Below are 13,704 nucleotides of genomic sequence, written 5' to 3' on the forward strand. Positions count from 1 at the left end.
GGTAGGAAAATAAAGAGGCCGTGGCAGTATAGGAATCCTCACAAACAGAAACCAGAGAAGAGGGTGTGGGTCCAGGACTGGTGTGGGGACGTGAGCAGAAAGCACCCTGGGAGAAAAGGAGAGGTGGGGGGTTGCACGTCCCCTAGGGGCCCTCCTCAGCCCTCCCATTAACACTGCCAACAGAATACACCCTCCCCCACCATTGTGTACAAAGGCCCACCCACCCCCATCCCCATTGCAAGACTTCCTTTCATACCTAACCTGTACTATCCCCCAGACACAAGGCCATATCTATGACATATCATAGCACCATTCATTGAGCACCTACTATGTGCCAGGCCTCATGCTGAGTACTTGATAAACTTTTCTCATTGAATTATGTCAATAAGCTATGCATTTCATTATATTGGTGCTATTATCATCTCCATTTTACGAGCAAAGATATTGAGGTTACAAAGTTTAAGTAACTCGCTGAACGTCACACAGTTGGTCGATGGCAGAGACCAGCGGTTAGTCTTGAAATTTATCATTTTGCTTTTCTGCCTTTCATGAAAACCTCGTTTGGTGCCTTGACTTGGAAAGGGCCCAGAAAAGGGAGGATGGTCGGAAACCACTTGCTGAAAGGTAGACTCCACGCACATAACTTGCTTTCTTCTAGAGCAGTTAGATGTTGACTTAAACGCATCACGAGGTCTGGCCTCTGACTCCTCTCAAGGCTTCCAGTAGGCACTAGAACACTCAGATCTATCAGACTGCCCCTGTAATGGGCACCTGGCCCCTTTCAGACAAGCCCCATCCTGACCAACAGAGCCATAGCTGGAGCCAGGTTGGAATGGGAGGAAAACACACCTGTCAGACAGTCAGAAGGAAAGAGGCACATCAGCACCCCAGAGCTCCATGGGTGCAACACTGTGCTTCTGCAGATACCAATTCTCACCCCAAAACCATTTTGAGAGTTGGGGTAGGGCGGTGAGCACAGGACAGGAATTTAAGACTCTCAGCTGCCCCAGCTTGAGTCCTTGCTCTGCTCTGCAGTCTCTTCCTGGGTCTGCACCCTTGCACAAAACTGCAGTACTGGTGCCCACCTCACCATTATTCTTATGAAGGTTCAATAAGATGAGGCATGCAAAGCACTTATTAGTAAAAGGCCAGGCATGTGGGAATAATAATTGTGATTTCACACGCATTGCCTCATTTAATCTTTGGGTGATTAAATGAGACTGAAGCAGAGGAAGGTTAAGTCATTTCCTCAAAGTCACTCACTAGGAGAGAGTGGATCCAGGGTCCCAAAGCTCATGCCCTGGCTCCATGCCATGCCTCGTCTGTAAGCCCCAATTGTTGCTGTTACTGGGGGTCACTGCTGTAATAAGTTCTCTTTCCTGGGAGCTGCCTTGGAAACCAGTAATGGAGGACAAACCTCAGCAAGTTATCTGCAGGATGGCTGGAGAGGAGTGAGTGATTTTGGCAACAATTTTCTATTGTTGCTCTAGGAAACGGGAACTTCAGCCCAAAGACTAAAACCAAGTACTGTGAGTCAGTCTTAGCCCTAGTCAAGCTGCCTTCCCTCAATGCCCCCAGAAGGGCCTGTGGAGGGGATGCTTCGTGTCTGAAATTATAAGCTGAAAAGAACAAAGAAATGACCGCAGGAAACTAGGAGAAAGAACCCCAACCAAAAAGGAGGGGGAGAGGTCCCAGGTGGCCAGGCCAGGCCTTGGGCACTAACTTGTAGCAGAAGTCAGCGTTGTGCTTATAGAACCGGCAGAGGTTCCCGTCATCAGGGGGCGTAGCACAGAAGAAGATGGATGGCGACAGATTGTATCGGCCAATCTTGCAGAATTCATCCATTTCTCGCAGAGCACCTGGCTCGATGGCAACACGATCCCCTGGAGAGGAAAACGTGAGCAGGGGCAGAGCTGCTGTGAAGGGGCACATGCTCCTGGGGAGATGCCAGCAGGGGGAGACACCCACCTCCCCGGGATCCAGGGCCCCCTAGACAAGCTCAACCCATTAGTGCTTCCACAGAAAACTCAGGATGCTACACAGAATATGACCAGCACACTTCTCCAGACTGGTTTGGCCTGCCCTTTTACCAACCATGGAACAAGCCAATCCACCCCTCAGCTCCACAACCACTTCCCAGCTTGGGAAACACAGAACCAGTCCCATCTCTAAGGCAAGCCAGGTCCAGGATTCATCTCTGCATGCATCTCAAACCGCTGCATGGAGTTTGCAGACATTTTTTTTTTCTTCACCTGCTTTGAAAATATGGGCCAAGGCCTTGACAAACACAGGAGCCACAATTATAGCATGCCTTATGTTCAGTCTGGTTGCATTTCGACAATAACTAGGAGTTAGGTGATCCCCAGTTTGCAGACCTGCTCAGGCAAATGACCCACAGAGGTCTCCGGCTCTGGCAGAGCAGAGAGTAGCTTCCAGGCTTGTGAACTAGTGTACGTCTCCTCTGCCTCACTATGCTTGCTTGGAAACCCAGCCCTAGAATTGGTCTTCTATCTTTTCATTATGAAAATTTTCAAACTGGGGCGCTTGGGTGGCTTTGTCGGTTAAGCATCTCACTTGGGCTCAGGCCATGATCTCACGGTCCGTGAGTTCGAGGCCCGCGTCGGGCTCTGTGCTGACAGCTCAGAGCCTGGAGCCCATTTCAGATTCTGTGTCTCCCTCGCTCTCTGCCCTTCCCCTCCTCATGCTCTGTCTCTCTCAAAAATAAATAAACATTAAAAAAAATTAAAAGGGGTGCCTGGGTGCCTTAGTCAGTTAAGCTTCTGACTTAGGCTCAGGTCATAATTTCATGGTTTGTGAGTTTAAGCCCCACATCGGGCTCTGTGCTGACAGCTCAGAGCCTGGAGCCTGTTTCAGATTCTGTGTCTCCCTCTCTCTCTGCCCCTCCCCTGTTCATGCTCTGTCTCTCTCTGTCTCAAAAATAAATAAACGTTAAAAAAAAATTTTTTTTCAAACATACACTGAAGTTTGAAGAACTGTACAGTGAACACCCAGATGTCCTGCACCTCGATTCTTCAATTAACATGTAGCTAATTCTCTTTATCACATAGCTGCCCATCCATCCCATCTATCTATCTCTCCTCTATCCATTGAGCTGATGCATTTCAATGTAGCTTGTAGCCATTAGTACCCTCCATGCTTAAATACTTCAGCCTGCCTATCGTTAACTAGAGTTCAAACTTGTTTAAGGTTCTTTTTTAAGGTAAAATTTAAATATAGATAAAATGCACAATCTTACATGGATCACTAGATGAATTTTGAAAAAATGCATTCACCTGTGTAATATAAGCCCCTATCAAGATACAGGATATTACCACTACCTTGGAAACTTCCTTCCTTTGTGTCCCTTCCCAGTCAGTCCCCAGCCCCACCCGCACAGGGGTGGAACAGTGGAGCTAGGGCCCTCCTTAGCCTGAGGAGTGTCACCTGTGGGAGGTTTTCCCTTTACTAAATAGGCACACCTTAAGTTATTTTTATGCCTTTGCATTAAAACTACCTACAGAATAACACAGGGTCCTGGGATGTAGTTAGCGCTCATTATAAGTAGTGGCGGCAATGATAATAATAGTAGCAATGTAAGTAGTATTAACTATTTGCATTGTATTTATCATTATTATAATTATCTGAGCTGGTGTTATTTTACAGGAAATTCAAACTATAAGATAGATAGCCAGATTGTATTTAAATTAAGAATTTTTCCATGCCTTACATTTATTGATTCTTTAAGATTTGTGTGAAAACTTTATCAACAAATGTTAAGGACTATTCTGAGTGTGTTCCTTCTTTCTAGACTAGTTGATTAGAATTTTTAGTCCAAATTAGCATATGAAACACTTAAATAAAAATTTTGTCTTCTCAAAGAAAAAAAAAAAGGATCCACAGAAATTCAACCATATTTATGCAACCATAAAATATATTCCCCTAACCTGTGTGTGTCCCTTCCTTCTATCCCTCTCTACTTTCCCCTTGGCCCACTGAACTTTCTCCAAATTATGGTCTGCCATTGACGATAACTTCTGCAATCTAGCATTCAAGAGTCTCCATAATCAGGTGGAGTTTTATATTACTCAGTTTTGTCTTCCAATTATTACATTGTAATAATATAATAATAACAACTCACAGCTGTACAGTGCTTTTTAAAGAGGGACTTGTATATAGATTATGCATTTTTATCGTCTCCACTAATTCCCCAACACAGAACCTCTACTCTGAGCACCATAGATTTATTAGCAACCCAGATATACTGTGCTCATCTCTGTGATTTTATTAGTCTGTTCCTTTAACTAGAATATTAGCTTCAGACCCCTTCACTAACTCAAATACAAAACCGTTTTCAAGTCTCCAGATGCTGGGCAGGCCAATGGTTCTGAGCACTTGCTTTAGAGTCAGAAAGACCAAGACAGGCGTCCCAGCTTGAGACTCACTAGTGTATGACTCTGCCTAATCACCGTGCTTTACTTTCTTCATCTGTTAAGGAAGAAAATAATGCCTACCTTATACAGTTGTTTCAGTAATGACATACATAATTATACATGTAAATATTTAACATGGAGGCTAACAGTAAAGCAATGAATATTAGCTACCTTCTTCCTACAATTATTATTGTTAAATATCCAGCCCCAAGACGTATCTCCTCCATGAACCTTCATTTAAGACCTCTGCCCATCACAAATGCCCTTTCTTTGAACTGCTAGAGCCAATTCTTTTTCATACCTTATAGTACCCAATGGTCTTATTCTCTAATTATTGGTATTTATGTCCTGATGTCTGGTCTTCCCAACTAGATGAAAGTATCCAGGTATCATATCTTCTCAATTCTCTGTATCCCTCAAAGCACAAGGTTGGACTCATTGTGGATTGCACTCAGCACTTATTATAACTGAAATTTAAAGAACCCCCACACTCTTTATTATGACTAGTATTTAGATATCTGGACCCACAGGTAAGAACCACTCAGGGGCTGTTGGAAACTATGAATCTTCCCCTTTGGGATAGCCCCACAAAATTCTCAGGGGCTTTCTCAACTTCCACTCATGATGAATGGAGAGCCTGACAACGTTCTTAAGTGAGACACAAGTCTAGCTTTTTCAGGGCCAGAAAGTTCCTCTTCATGTAGCTGTGCTCAGAGAGCCTTATAACTGAGAAATGTATCTCCTGCCAACCTTCTCCTTCCCTCAAATGATCTGATGTCGTTTCCAGGCTGTACAGTGGCCTCATCAGCAAAGGAAGAATAAAGCCAACAGTTGGCTGTGTCACACAGCTCGAATTTAATTCACTTATTGGGGAACATTACAGGCTGCCAATAGCTGAGAATTCCTCCCTTCAAGAGAATGAATTAAGCAAATCTAGAAAAATATTGACAGCTTTCCAGTCGTCCAATAAGATCAGCGACTGTACCAAAGACCCTGGTTCTCAGCATGTGGAGACAGTTTATGGTTCCTATGCCTGGAATGTTTCCCCCACCCCTTTAACTGGTTTATTCCTTAGTTGCCTTCAGGTGTTGGATTAACTGTTCCTCCCTTCAAGGAGCCAGGGATCTGGTTAGAACACCCTGGTCACCTTTTCTTCTCTGTTGCCCTCAACACAACTGTACTTAAGGAACTGTATGTGTGTCCCAGGCCCATCTTCCTCTGTGGAAGGTAAGATCCATGTGTGTAGAAATTGAAGACTGTCTTATTCACTGCTGTAACCCCAGGGTTTAACAGAGGGCCTGGCCCCAAGAAAGTGCACACAAATATTTATTTATGTTGAGGGATAAATAAAACAGTGAATTGAAGGGTTTTGCTGACCTGGCTTTAGGTGCTTTACCAATGATCCCACTTTTACAACTGTTCCTGAAGCTTCATGCCCCAGCACCATTGGCTTCTTCACAATAAAATCCCCAATTCGACCATGCTGCCAGTAGTGGACATCTGAGCCGCAGATTCCAACGGAATGCATCCTCAGCAGCACTTCTGATAAAAGGAAGGAGAAAACAAGTGAGGGAATGAACCATCCTCCCTGCAGCCTGAGGCACCACCATACTTCCCCTCTGGACAGGAAGAGGGTTTGGTTTCAAAGGCCAGATACAACCACAGAGGGAAACAAGCTAAACAGCAACACTGATGAAGGCTTACAAGCCAGGAAAAGCTTCCACAGAGCAAAATAACTGCTTTTGAGGGTTAATGCTATGTGTCAGCTCAGCAAGGCTGTGGTGCCCAGCTGTTTGGTCAAACAGAAGATGTTGCCGTGAGGGTATTTTTTAGATGTAATTAACATTGGAGTCTACTGACTCAATAAGTAAATTGTAAAAAGTAAAGCAGATTACTCCACCTAATGTGGGTGGTCCTCATCCAATCAGTTGAAGGCCCTAGGAGAAGATTGAGATTTCCCGAAGAAGGAATTCCCCAAGACTGAAACATCAACTTTGACCTGAATTTCCAGCATGCTGGTCAGCCCTACAAATTTCAGATTTGCCAGTCCTCACAATCACATGAGCCAATGAAGATAAATCTCTTCCAGCCCTCTCTCCACATACATATATAATAAACCTATATATAAACAAATCTATATGCTCAATCTCTCTTTCTCCTCTCTCTTTCTTGGTTCTGCTTCTCTGGAGAACTCTAATCCACTGCACAAATAAGATATTATTAATGGGAAGAAATGTATCAACCATGTAAGGGAAAAACTGTTTTCTAGGAGAGAGCTGTTTCCAGACAATATGCTACGCCTGAATCTTACCAATTCCTGAGAGGAAGGCTGGCAAAATCTAGGCTTGGCAACACTTTGTGAGCTATCTGGCTGCGTTCTGCATGCCTGTTGTTCTGTTTAAAAGTGCAGATTTAATTTAAACCACCCAGAGATTTCAACTGGTATTTCCCCTTTGCAGGTTTGAATAAAGTGAGATGTGTTGGTATTGTTGTTGTCAGTTTTCCAAATTGAAAATAATGATGCTACTGAGCCCCTCTGCAAAACAAACACGAAAGGATTACTGGCCCAGTCTGACTAAGGTGAGCACGTTGCAAGTATCTCCCTGAGAAAAAGCTCTGCCTTAGAAAGACAAAGAGACCTAAAGCTCTGCTATGCATGCAGGTGTTGCACACCCTGCCCTTGCCACACATCACGGGTGATCCACAGGTGTGGTTCTGTAGAATCTTCTCTGTCCTTGGCCTTGGTGACAGAGTAAGAAATGGCAGGGTGAATACTGAGATCAAAGGTAGAGAAAATGATCTCAGAGTTTCCTCTCTACCAATTTATAATTAGAGATTAAATTACACTTGCTAGAAATGCTAGCTGAAATTTGCTATTATTTCCCCATCCAATCAAGGGCAGCAAGAGACGAGAAAGAAAAAGCAGAATGTTGTATCAGAGAAACAGTACCAGGGTCCTTTGGGTCCAAGACAGCCCTTGTTTGGCCGCTTCTAGAATCCATACTAACTTTTCAGGACACAGTGAGGTGCTCTTTCATGTCTCTGAAACACCATATCTTGGTGAAAACACTTAAACCCTAAATATACATTACGTGTTAAACACTGATAGAAACAGCTATTGTCTATATTCTTATCACTATAAATCAACAATGCAGCTGACCTTTGAGTAGCAAAGCTCTTGAGATTCCAGGAAAGTTGCCTTCAATCTGATGTTGACACGGAAGCTACAGCTCCGGGGAAAGGTGGGAAAGCACATCCCCAACTCAAGGACAGAAAGGAGACCTGAGTGGCTGGGTGCTGGGATGAGCTATCTATAGACACTCTCCCCCTTGCTCTCAGCCTCACCACAGAGTCCTGCACATTATGAAGTGGGACTCAGGGGACGAGAGGGATTGAAAAACTGTCAGCAGGTATCTTGCCCACGCCAACAGGGCGGCATGACTTCCCCAGGTACAGACACCACTCAAGGAAATGTGCATGTCAGCTGGGCCTCACAGGCTCACCTGGTGAGAGGCCGGAAGACTGGAACAAAGGTGGCAGGAACCCTGCCCCAGAGTACTCACCCGCTGTCTGTGCTTTGACTGTGGGGTGTTGCTCCATACAGCCCCTCCCACCCCCACTGGACAGAAAGTCCTAGTCTTCTTCCAATGACGCTCTCTTTTCTAACTAAGAGATTAAGTTCTGTGGACTTCCTCATTTTCCAAACTTGGGTAAGGGTTAGGGTTAGGACAAGATTTGGCCACCCAAACAGCAGCTTATATAGAGAGAGTAACTAACCTACCTCTGTTGTTAGGTCAAACAAGGAACAACTCTGCCTTTTTGTCCAGAAATTGAAGACATTTAATGTCAAAAACTCTGGGACAAGTCAGCAGTCTGATGTGGTAACTCTTCTGGGTCTATCACTGTTTTTATTTCATGTAGGAGTCCAGTTGAACCTATCCAGTCATGCTGTGAATAACAGACTGGGTTTACAGCCTAACAAAAACACAGTTTTTAATTGGAGGTAAAGTAATAAACAGAAGGAAAAGGGGGGGTAAGGGAGCAATGCACAGGTGTCTCCAGGGTAAATAATAAGAAGTAAGTCAAGTGTCCCAAGGACCTACCATTTGGTCCTGGTTCAGGGATCGGATAGTTCTCCTAAAGGAAATAAAATAGAAAAACTATTTAGTATGCACAATAACTTTCCCTTATGAACATTTTCAACTTTTTTTTTAAGTAGGCTTCACACTCACTGCAGAGCCCAACATGAGGCTTGAACTCATGACCCTGAGATCAAGACCTGAACCGAAATCAAGAGTTGGACACTTAACTGGCTGAGCCACCCAGGTGCCCCTCAACTATTTAATTAATGTGGAGTTTCATTCAAATGCTTCTTCTTAGAATTAACACAGGTTCAGACCACACTGCTACCGGGTGAATGCCTGAGGGGACACACTAGATAGTGCTGACTCTAACTGCTGACCTCACCCCACCCACGGATGCAATTTACCCTGGACTAATAAAAAGTATATATGCTCCCCTAGGCAGAAAGGATGTTTGGGCTGTCTTCCTATCAGATCCTGCCCTCCTCAAAAACCACATTCTTAAGATACAGATTTGTTTGGTCTGGGAAACTCTTATAGGGAAAGGATAGGGTATGTGGTAATTCTGTGTGAGGTTTTTGATCTCTACTCATACCTTTACATCAGCACACGGACCATTGCTTGGTCCTCTCTTCTGAAACCTCCCATGTGGACTTTCAGATGCCCTTTGGGAACACACAGGACCTGCATTTTGACTACTCTTCAGGTTCAACAAGCAATCTAGGGCATCTGGGTGGCTCAGTTGCTTGAGCATTTGATTTCGGCTCAGGTCACGGTCTCATGGTTTGTGAGTTGGAGCCCTGAATTAGGTGAGCTTGTGCCTTGCCTTTGGTGAGCCTAGCTTCTCTCTCCATCTCCCTCTCTGCGCCTCACTCATCTGCACTCTCTCTCTCAAAAACAAAAACAAAAAACAAAAAACAAAACCAATCTGAGCTATTCTGGCATTCACAGCTATTATTATTATTATTATTATTATTATTATTATTATTATTATTAACATTAACCAACATTTCTTCCCATTGCTAACTAGCTAGGAAATTCCTGGTGACAAGAAGGAAGGACAATGAGTGGCTAAATCCAAGTGTTCATTTTATGAATTCTTTGAAGGCAGCCAAGAAGAGGAAGGAATGTAAAATGTTCACTGTAACAACTATGTGCCAGACAACATTCTGGCTTCACACACATCATGGCACATGGCCCACAGTTTGCAGATGAGAAACCTGAGGCTGGGAAGTTAAATAACTTGGCCAAAGCCATACCACCACAGAGTGGATAAACCAGGACTAAACCTGATTCCCCAACTGCCTCACTGCATCCCACACTGCACTCCAGGGGTAGAAGATGCCTTTTCTCCTTCCAGGGTGATGCAAGAAGCAGCCAGACAGGTGATGACAATGTTGGGGCTGGGCCCCATGCACAGTGCTCTGTCTGGGAGGGGCACTGCTCAAAGCTTGCCCCCTTCAGAAAGCCTCCCCCAGATGCTTTAATAGGGTAGCAGTAAATGACACCCGAGCTACTTTGCTAACAAAATAACCTCGATGCCAAAGACCATGCCTTCAATCTCTTCAGTCACCAGGTACAGTGTACTGCCTCAAACATGGAGGGGAGGGAGAGAGGTTTGTTCTTGTTATGTAACCACTGTCCATGACGGACACCAAGGAAGGTCTGTGGTTCTCACTCAACTCAGATTACCAACCTTTCTGTTGAAATAGCTTGATGTTAATTTGAATTCCTTGTCCCCAGTGGAACCAAGTCCAAAGAGACAATTGCTAATGCTGATTAGCTAACATTGACCAACTTTTTTCTACCAGGTCCTGTGCTAAGTGCTGCACATGCATCACCTCGGTTCATCCTCATAGTGATGTGCCCATGGCAGCACTATGATAAAATTGGTGGAACTATATCCAAAGCAGCTTGATGTGGGGAAAACACTTCTCAAGGCAGTTTTTCATCTCTTGATAACTTAAACTGGCTACCTGTGAAAGGAAGGAAGGAAGGAGGGTGGGGAGAGGGAGTCCATCTAAAAATGGGCAACTCAGGATAGCTGGCTGTCACCAAAACCTCTCAGAGTTGCAAGTCCCATCTCTGACATTATACATCAGGGATTGCCACATAAAGTTCTGTTTCTCTTATACTGGGTGAGATTTTAAACTGCAGGTTAATTGAAACTAAAGAGTAAGGCCTTTATTTCAAACATGGAACAGCACCCCATCCTCCCCGGTAAAGGCACTGTTAGGCAACTTCTCAAGAAACAAGAGATAAATCCACAGCATATTCTTCATATCCTTACCTCCAACCAGGCCAGCCCTGAATACCCATTTAGGGGTGGAGAGGGGTAAGAATCAAGCTCAAAGCCAACAGTTGGCCCTGAGTCACTAGAGATTACCACTGTAAACATATGCTGGAGGTTAACAGAGCTGACCAACTTTGGCCGTCCCACCCCCACAGAGCTGCAGTGACTTTCAGAGACACTAGAGGGCGCTGTGCTGACAGCCCGGTTTTTCCTTGGTAGCAGATCACACATTGTGGAGAACTTAAATACCTCTCCTTGCAAACCAACTTTTTTTTTCCATTCTCATTCTTGCTGACTCTAACCACTCTTACAATTCAGCTTGACTCCTGACTCCCCTCTCTGCAGGAGACATGCCACAGAAGCACAAGACCATGTTAAGATCAGTCCCTAAGTCTGTAAATGTTATCCTAAGCATGGCTGCAGAGCTCGTGTTGTAGAAAGTTATCACAACGGGGTCACTGAAAAAACTTTGCTTTTCGTTTGTGGTTCCTTGGTATGACGCTGGCCACAGTCCTCTGTTTACTTAATCTCCTTTTTCTGTCTCAGATTTCGGTGAAGATATTCTTTTGTTCACCCATTTCTTAGCCCGTCTGAGATCCCTCAACTTCCCCTTTTATCCTCATCGCCCTTCCATTCCCCCAAAGTTTTGTTATCATGCGTATTCAAGCTTTCCTAAACAGTATTTCTTACCTTTCTGGGAGTAACAGTAAACAAAGGGATAAGGAGGAGTTAACTGTTTTTTCCAGCATTTTTCACAAGTCAGAAATGCATCACAGACATCCTTCCATCCCCTCCAGGTCTCCTCCCATCTCCTGGAATAAGTCATGGAAGTACTTCATGAAGAACTCTGTGGGGGAGCGCCGGGGTGGCTCAGTTGCTTCAGCCTCCTTTGGCTCAGGTCATGATCTCACCGTTCATGAGTTCAAGCCCCATGTGGGGCTCTGTGCTGACAGCTCAGACCCTGAGCCTGCCTCTCTCTCTCTCTCTCTCTCTCTCTCTCTCTCTCTGTCCCTCCCCCCCCCCCCCCGCACTCACACTCTGTGTGTGTGTCTCTCTCTCTCTCTCTCTCAAAAATAAATATTTAAAAATAGAAAAAAAAAAAAAGAACTCTGTGGGAACATGGAATCCTCCCAGGTGTTTCTTGTATCCTAAATGCTATCTTGTATTTCCTAAATATACTTTCTCAAGTTAGCCTAAATATTTCTCTCCCAAATATATCCTCATAGCCCCTTATCTTCTACTTCCACCTGCACATCTGAGTTCATATACCCTCAGTACATCTTGCTTGGGTTGCAGAAACAGCCTTGACATGAGGAGAAATCAAGGGAAGATGCCTTCTCCCTCCGGCAGCTGACCTGTGTGGAGCAGGGGTGAAGCACTCAGACTCTGGAACAACATGTCTGTGTGCAAACTGAGGCTCCCCTCCACCAGCTGCATGACCTCGGGGCAGTTACATAACCTCTTTGTGCCTTCAATTTCCTCCTCTGTATAATGAGGATATTCAGAAAATAGAGTGCCCGGCTCATAGTAAATAAGTTAGGTCTTATTACAAAATAAATAGAATCAAAGTTATTTTTTCTATAATTAATTCACAGTATGGTTGAACCAGCTCTGGACAGACTTGTCCTTTTCCTTCTGAAAAGGGTTACTTCTTAAATTTGTTTTGGGGAGAAGTTGTTATTTCCCTTGTTTGTCACATCAGTATTAAGAGACTTGAACTGCTTTTCTTAAAAGGCTGGAATTTGGGAGAAAGTGATATAGGATTCCAGCCTAGTGTTTTAAGACTGATTTTACCAGTTGTGGGAAGGTGTTGGCCAACCTCCCTGCCTTAGACTGAGGGCTTAGAGGCTGGCCTCACCCCAGGTCCTCAAAGCCCACGTTCGCCTCCCACCCCCATCTGTACCCAGACAACCTGTTGTCTGGCTGTTCTGCACAGACAGAGCAGGAGAGAGCAGAAGACCTTATTCTGGCTTCCCTCCCTCCTCAATTTTCCTCTTCCCTTGAGCATGTTTTGAGCGTGGGAGGAAAATCCAAACATTTCCTAATTAGGCATTTTGTCATAAATGGCTTTGTTCTAGGGGCGCCTGGGTGGCTCAGTCAGTTAAGCAGCCAACTTCAGATCAGGTCATGAATTCACGGTTCATGAGTTCGAGCCCTGCGCCCGGCTCTGTGCTGCCAGCTCAGGGCCTGGAGCCTGCTTCAAATTCTGTATCTCCCTCTTTCTCTGCCCCTCCCTTGTTTGCGCTCTGTCTCTCAAAAATAAACATTAAAAAAAAAAAAAAAAAAAGACTTTGTTCTAGCTGCATTAGGCCTGGCAAACTTGGGGTCAAAGTAGAAGGGTTGAACACTCTCCCAAAGTCCACTGAGCCACTCTCCGGCCCAAGCCCTCAGGGCTCCAACCAGCCTTCTTCTGCTAACAATCTTTATAAAATGCAAATCAATTTAAAGTGCCCAGTGGCCCTGTAAAATCCTAAACTCTCTATGTTCTGGCCACCATGTTCTCAGCAAGCCTCTGCAATTCCCAGCACACCCTTGCAGCAGAGCCTGCTTTGGATCCTGTCTCCCTCTCTCTCTGCCCCTCCCCAACTCTTGTACACATGGTCTCTCCAAAAATAAGCATTACAAAAATAATAAAAAACACTGAAAAAAATAACATTAAGCTGAATATCACTTCACAAAATCTGAACATTTTTCCTCCAGTAATTAGTGTTCTTAATGTCAATCTGATTGAGAAAACTGCCAGCTTTAACAGCCACACTAAAAGATCAAGTGGATGCCAATACTGTGAGTACATATTTCTCCTCCTTAATTTTTGTCATGCAATTTTGAAAGATAAATTTCCCCCATACCCATAATTCTAGCTTTTCCCTTCAGAATAGGGCTACTTTTACTACCTCTC

General features: G+C 44.5%; 1 protein-coding gene across 1 annotated transcript in view; it reads right to left on the reverse strand.

Moving 5' to 3' along the window:
- SORD (sorbitol dehydrogenase) overlaps positions 1 to 13,704 on the reverse strand; it is a 38,927-nt gene that overhangs the window by 16,710 nt on the left and 8,513 nt on the right. Inside the window, exons 2-4 of the mRNA XM_015064817.3 lie at positions 8,534 to 8,567; positions 5,808 to 5,972; positions 1,724 to 1,883 (exon numbers count right to left, since the gene is read on the reverse strand). Of these exons, the coding sequence (XP_014920303.1) occupies positions 1,724 to 1,883; positions 5,808 to 5,972; positions 8,534 to 8,567 (359 nt within the window). The remainder of the gene's footprint in view (positions 1 to 1,723; positions 1,884 to 5,807; positions 5,973 to 8,533; positions 8,568 to 13,704) is intronic.

This window comes from Acinonyx jubatus, chromosome B3, assembly GCF_027475565.1.
Source record: "Acinonyx jubatus isolate Ajub_Pintada_27869175 chromosome B3, VMU_Ajub_asm_v1.0, whole genome shotgun sequence".
Lineage (NCBI taxonomy): Eukaryota > Metazoa > Chordata > Mammalia > Carnivora > Felidae > Acinonyx > Acinonyx jubatus.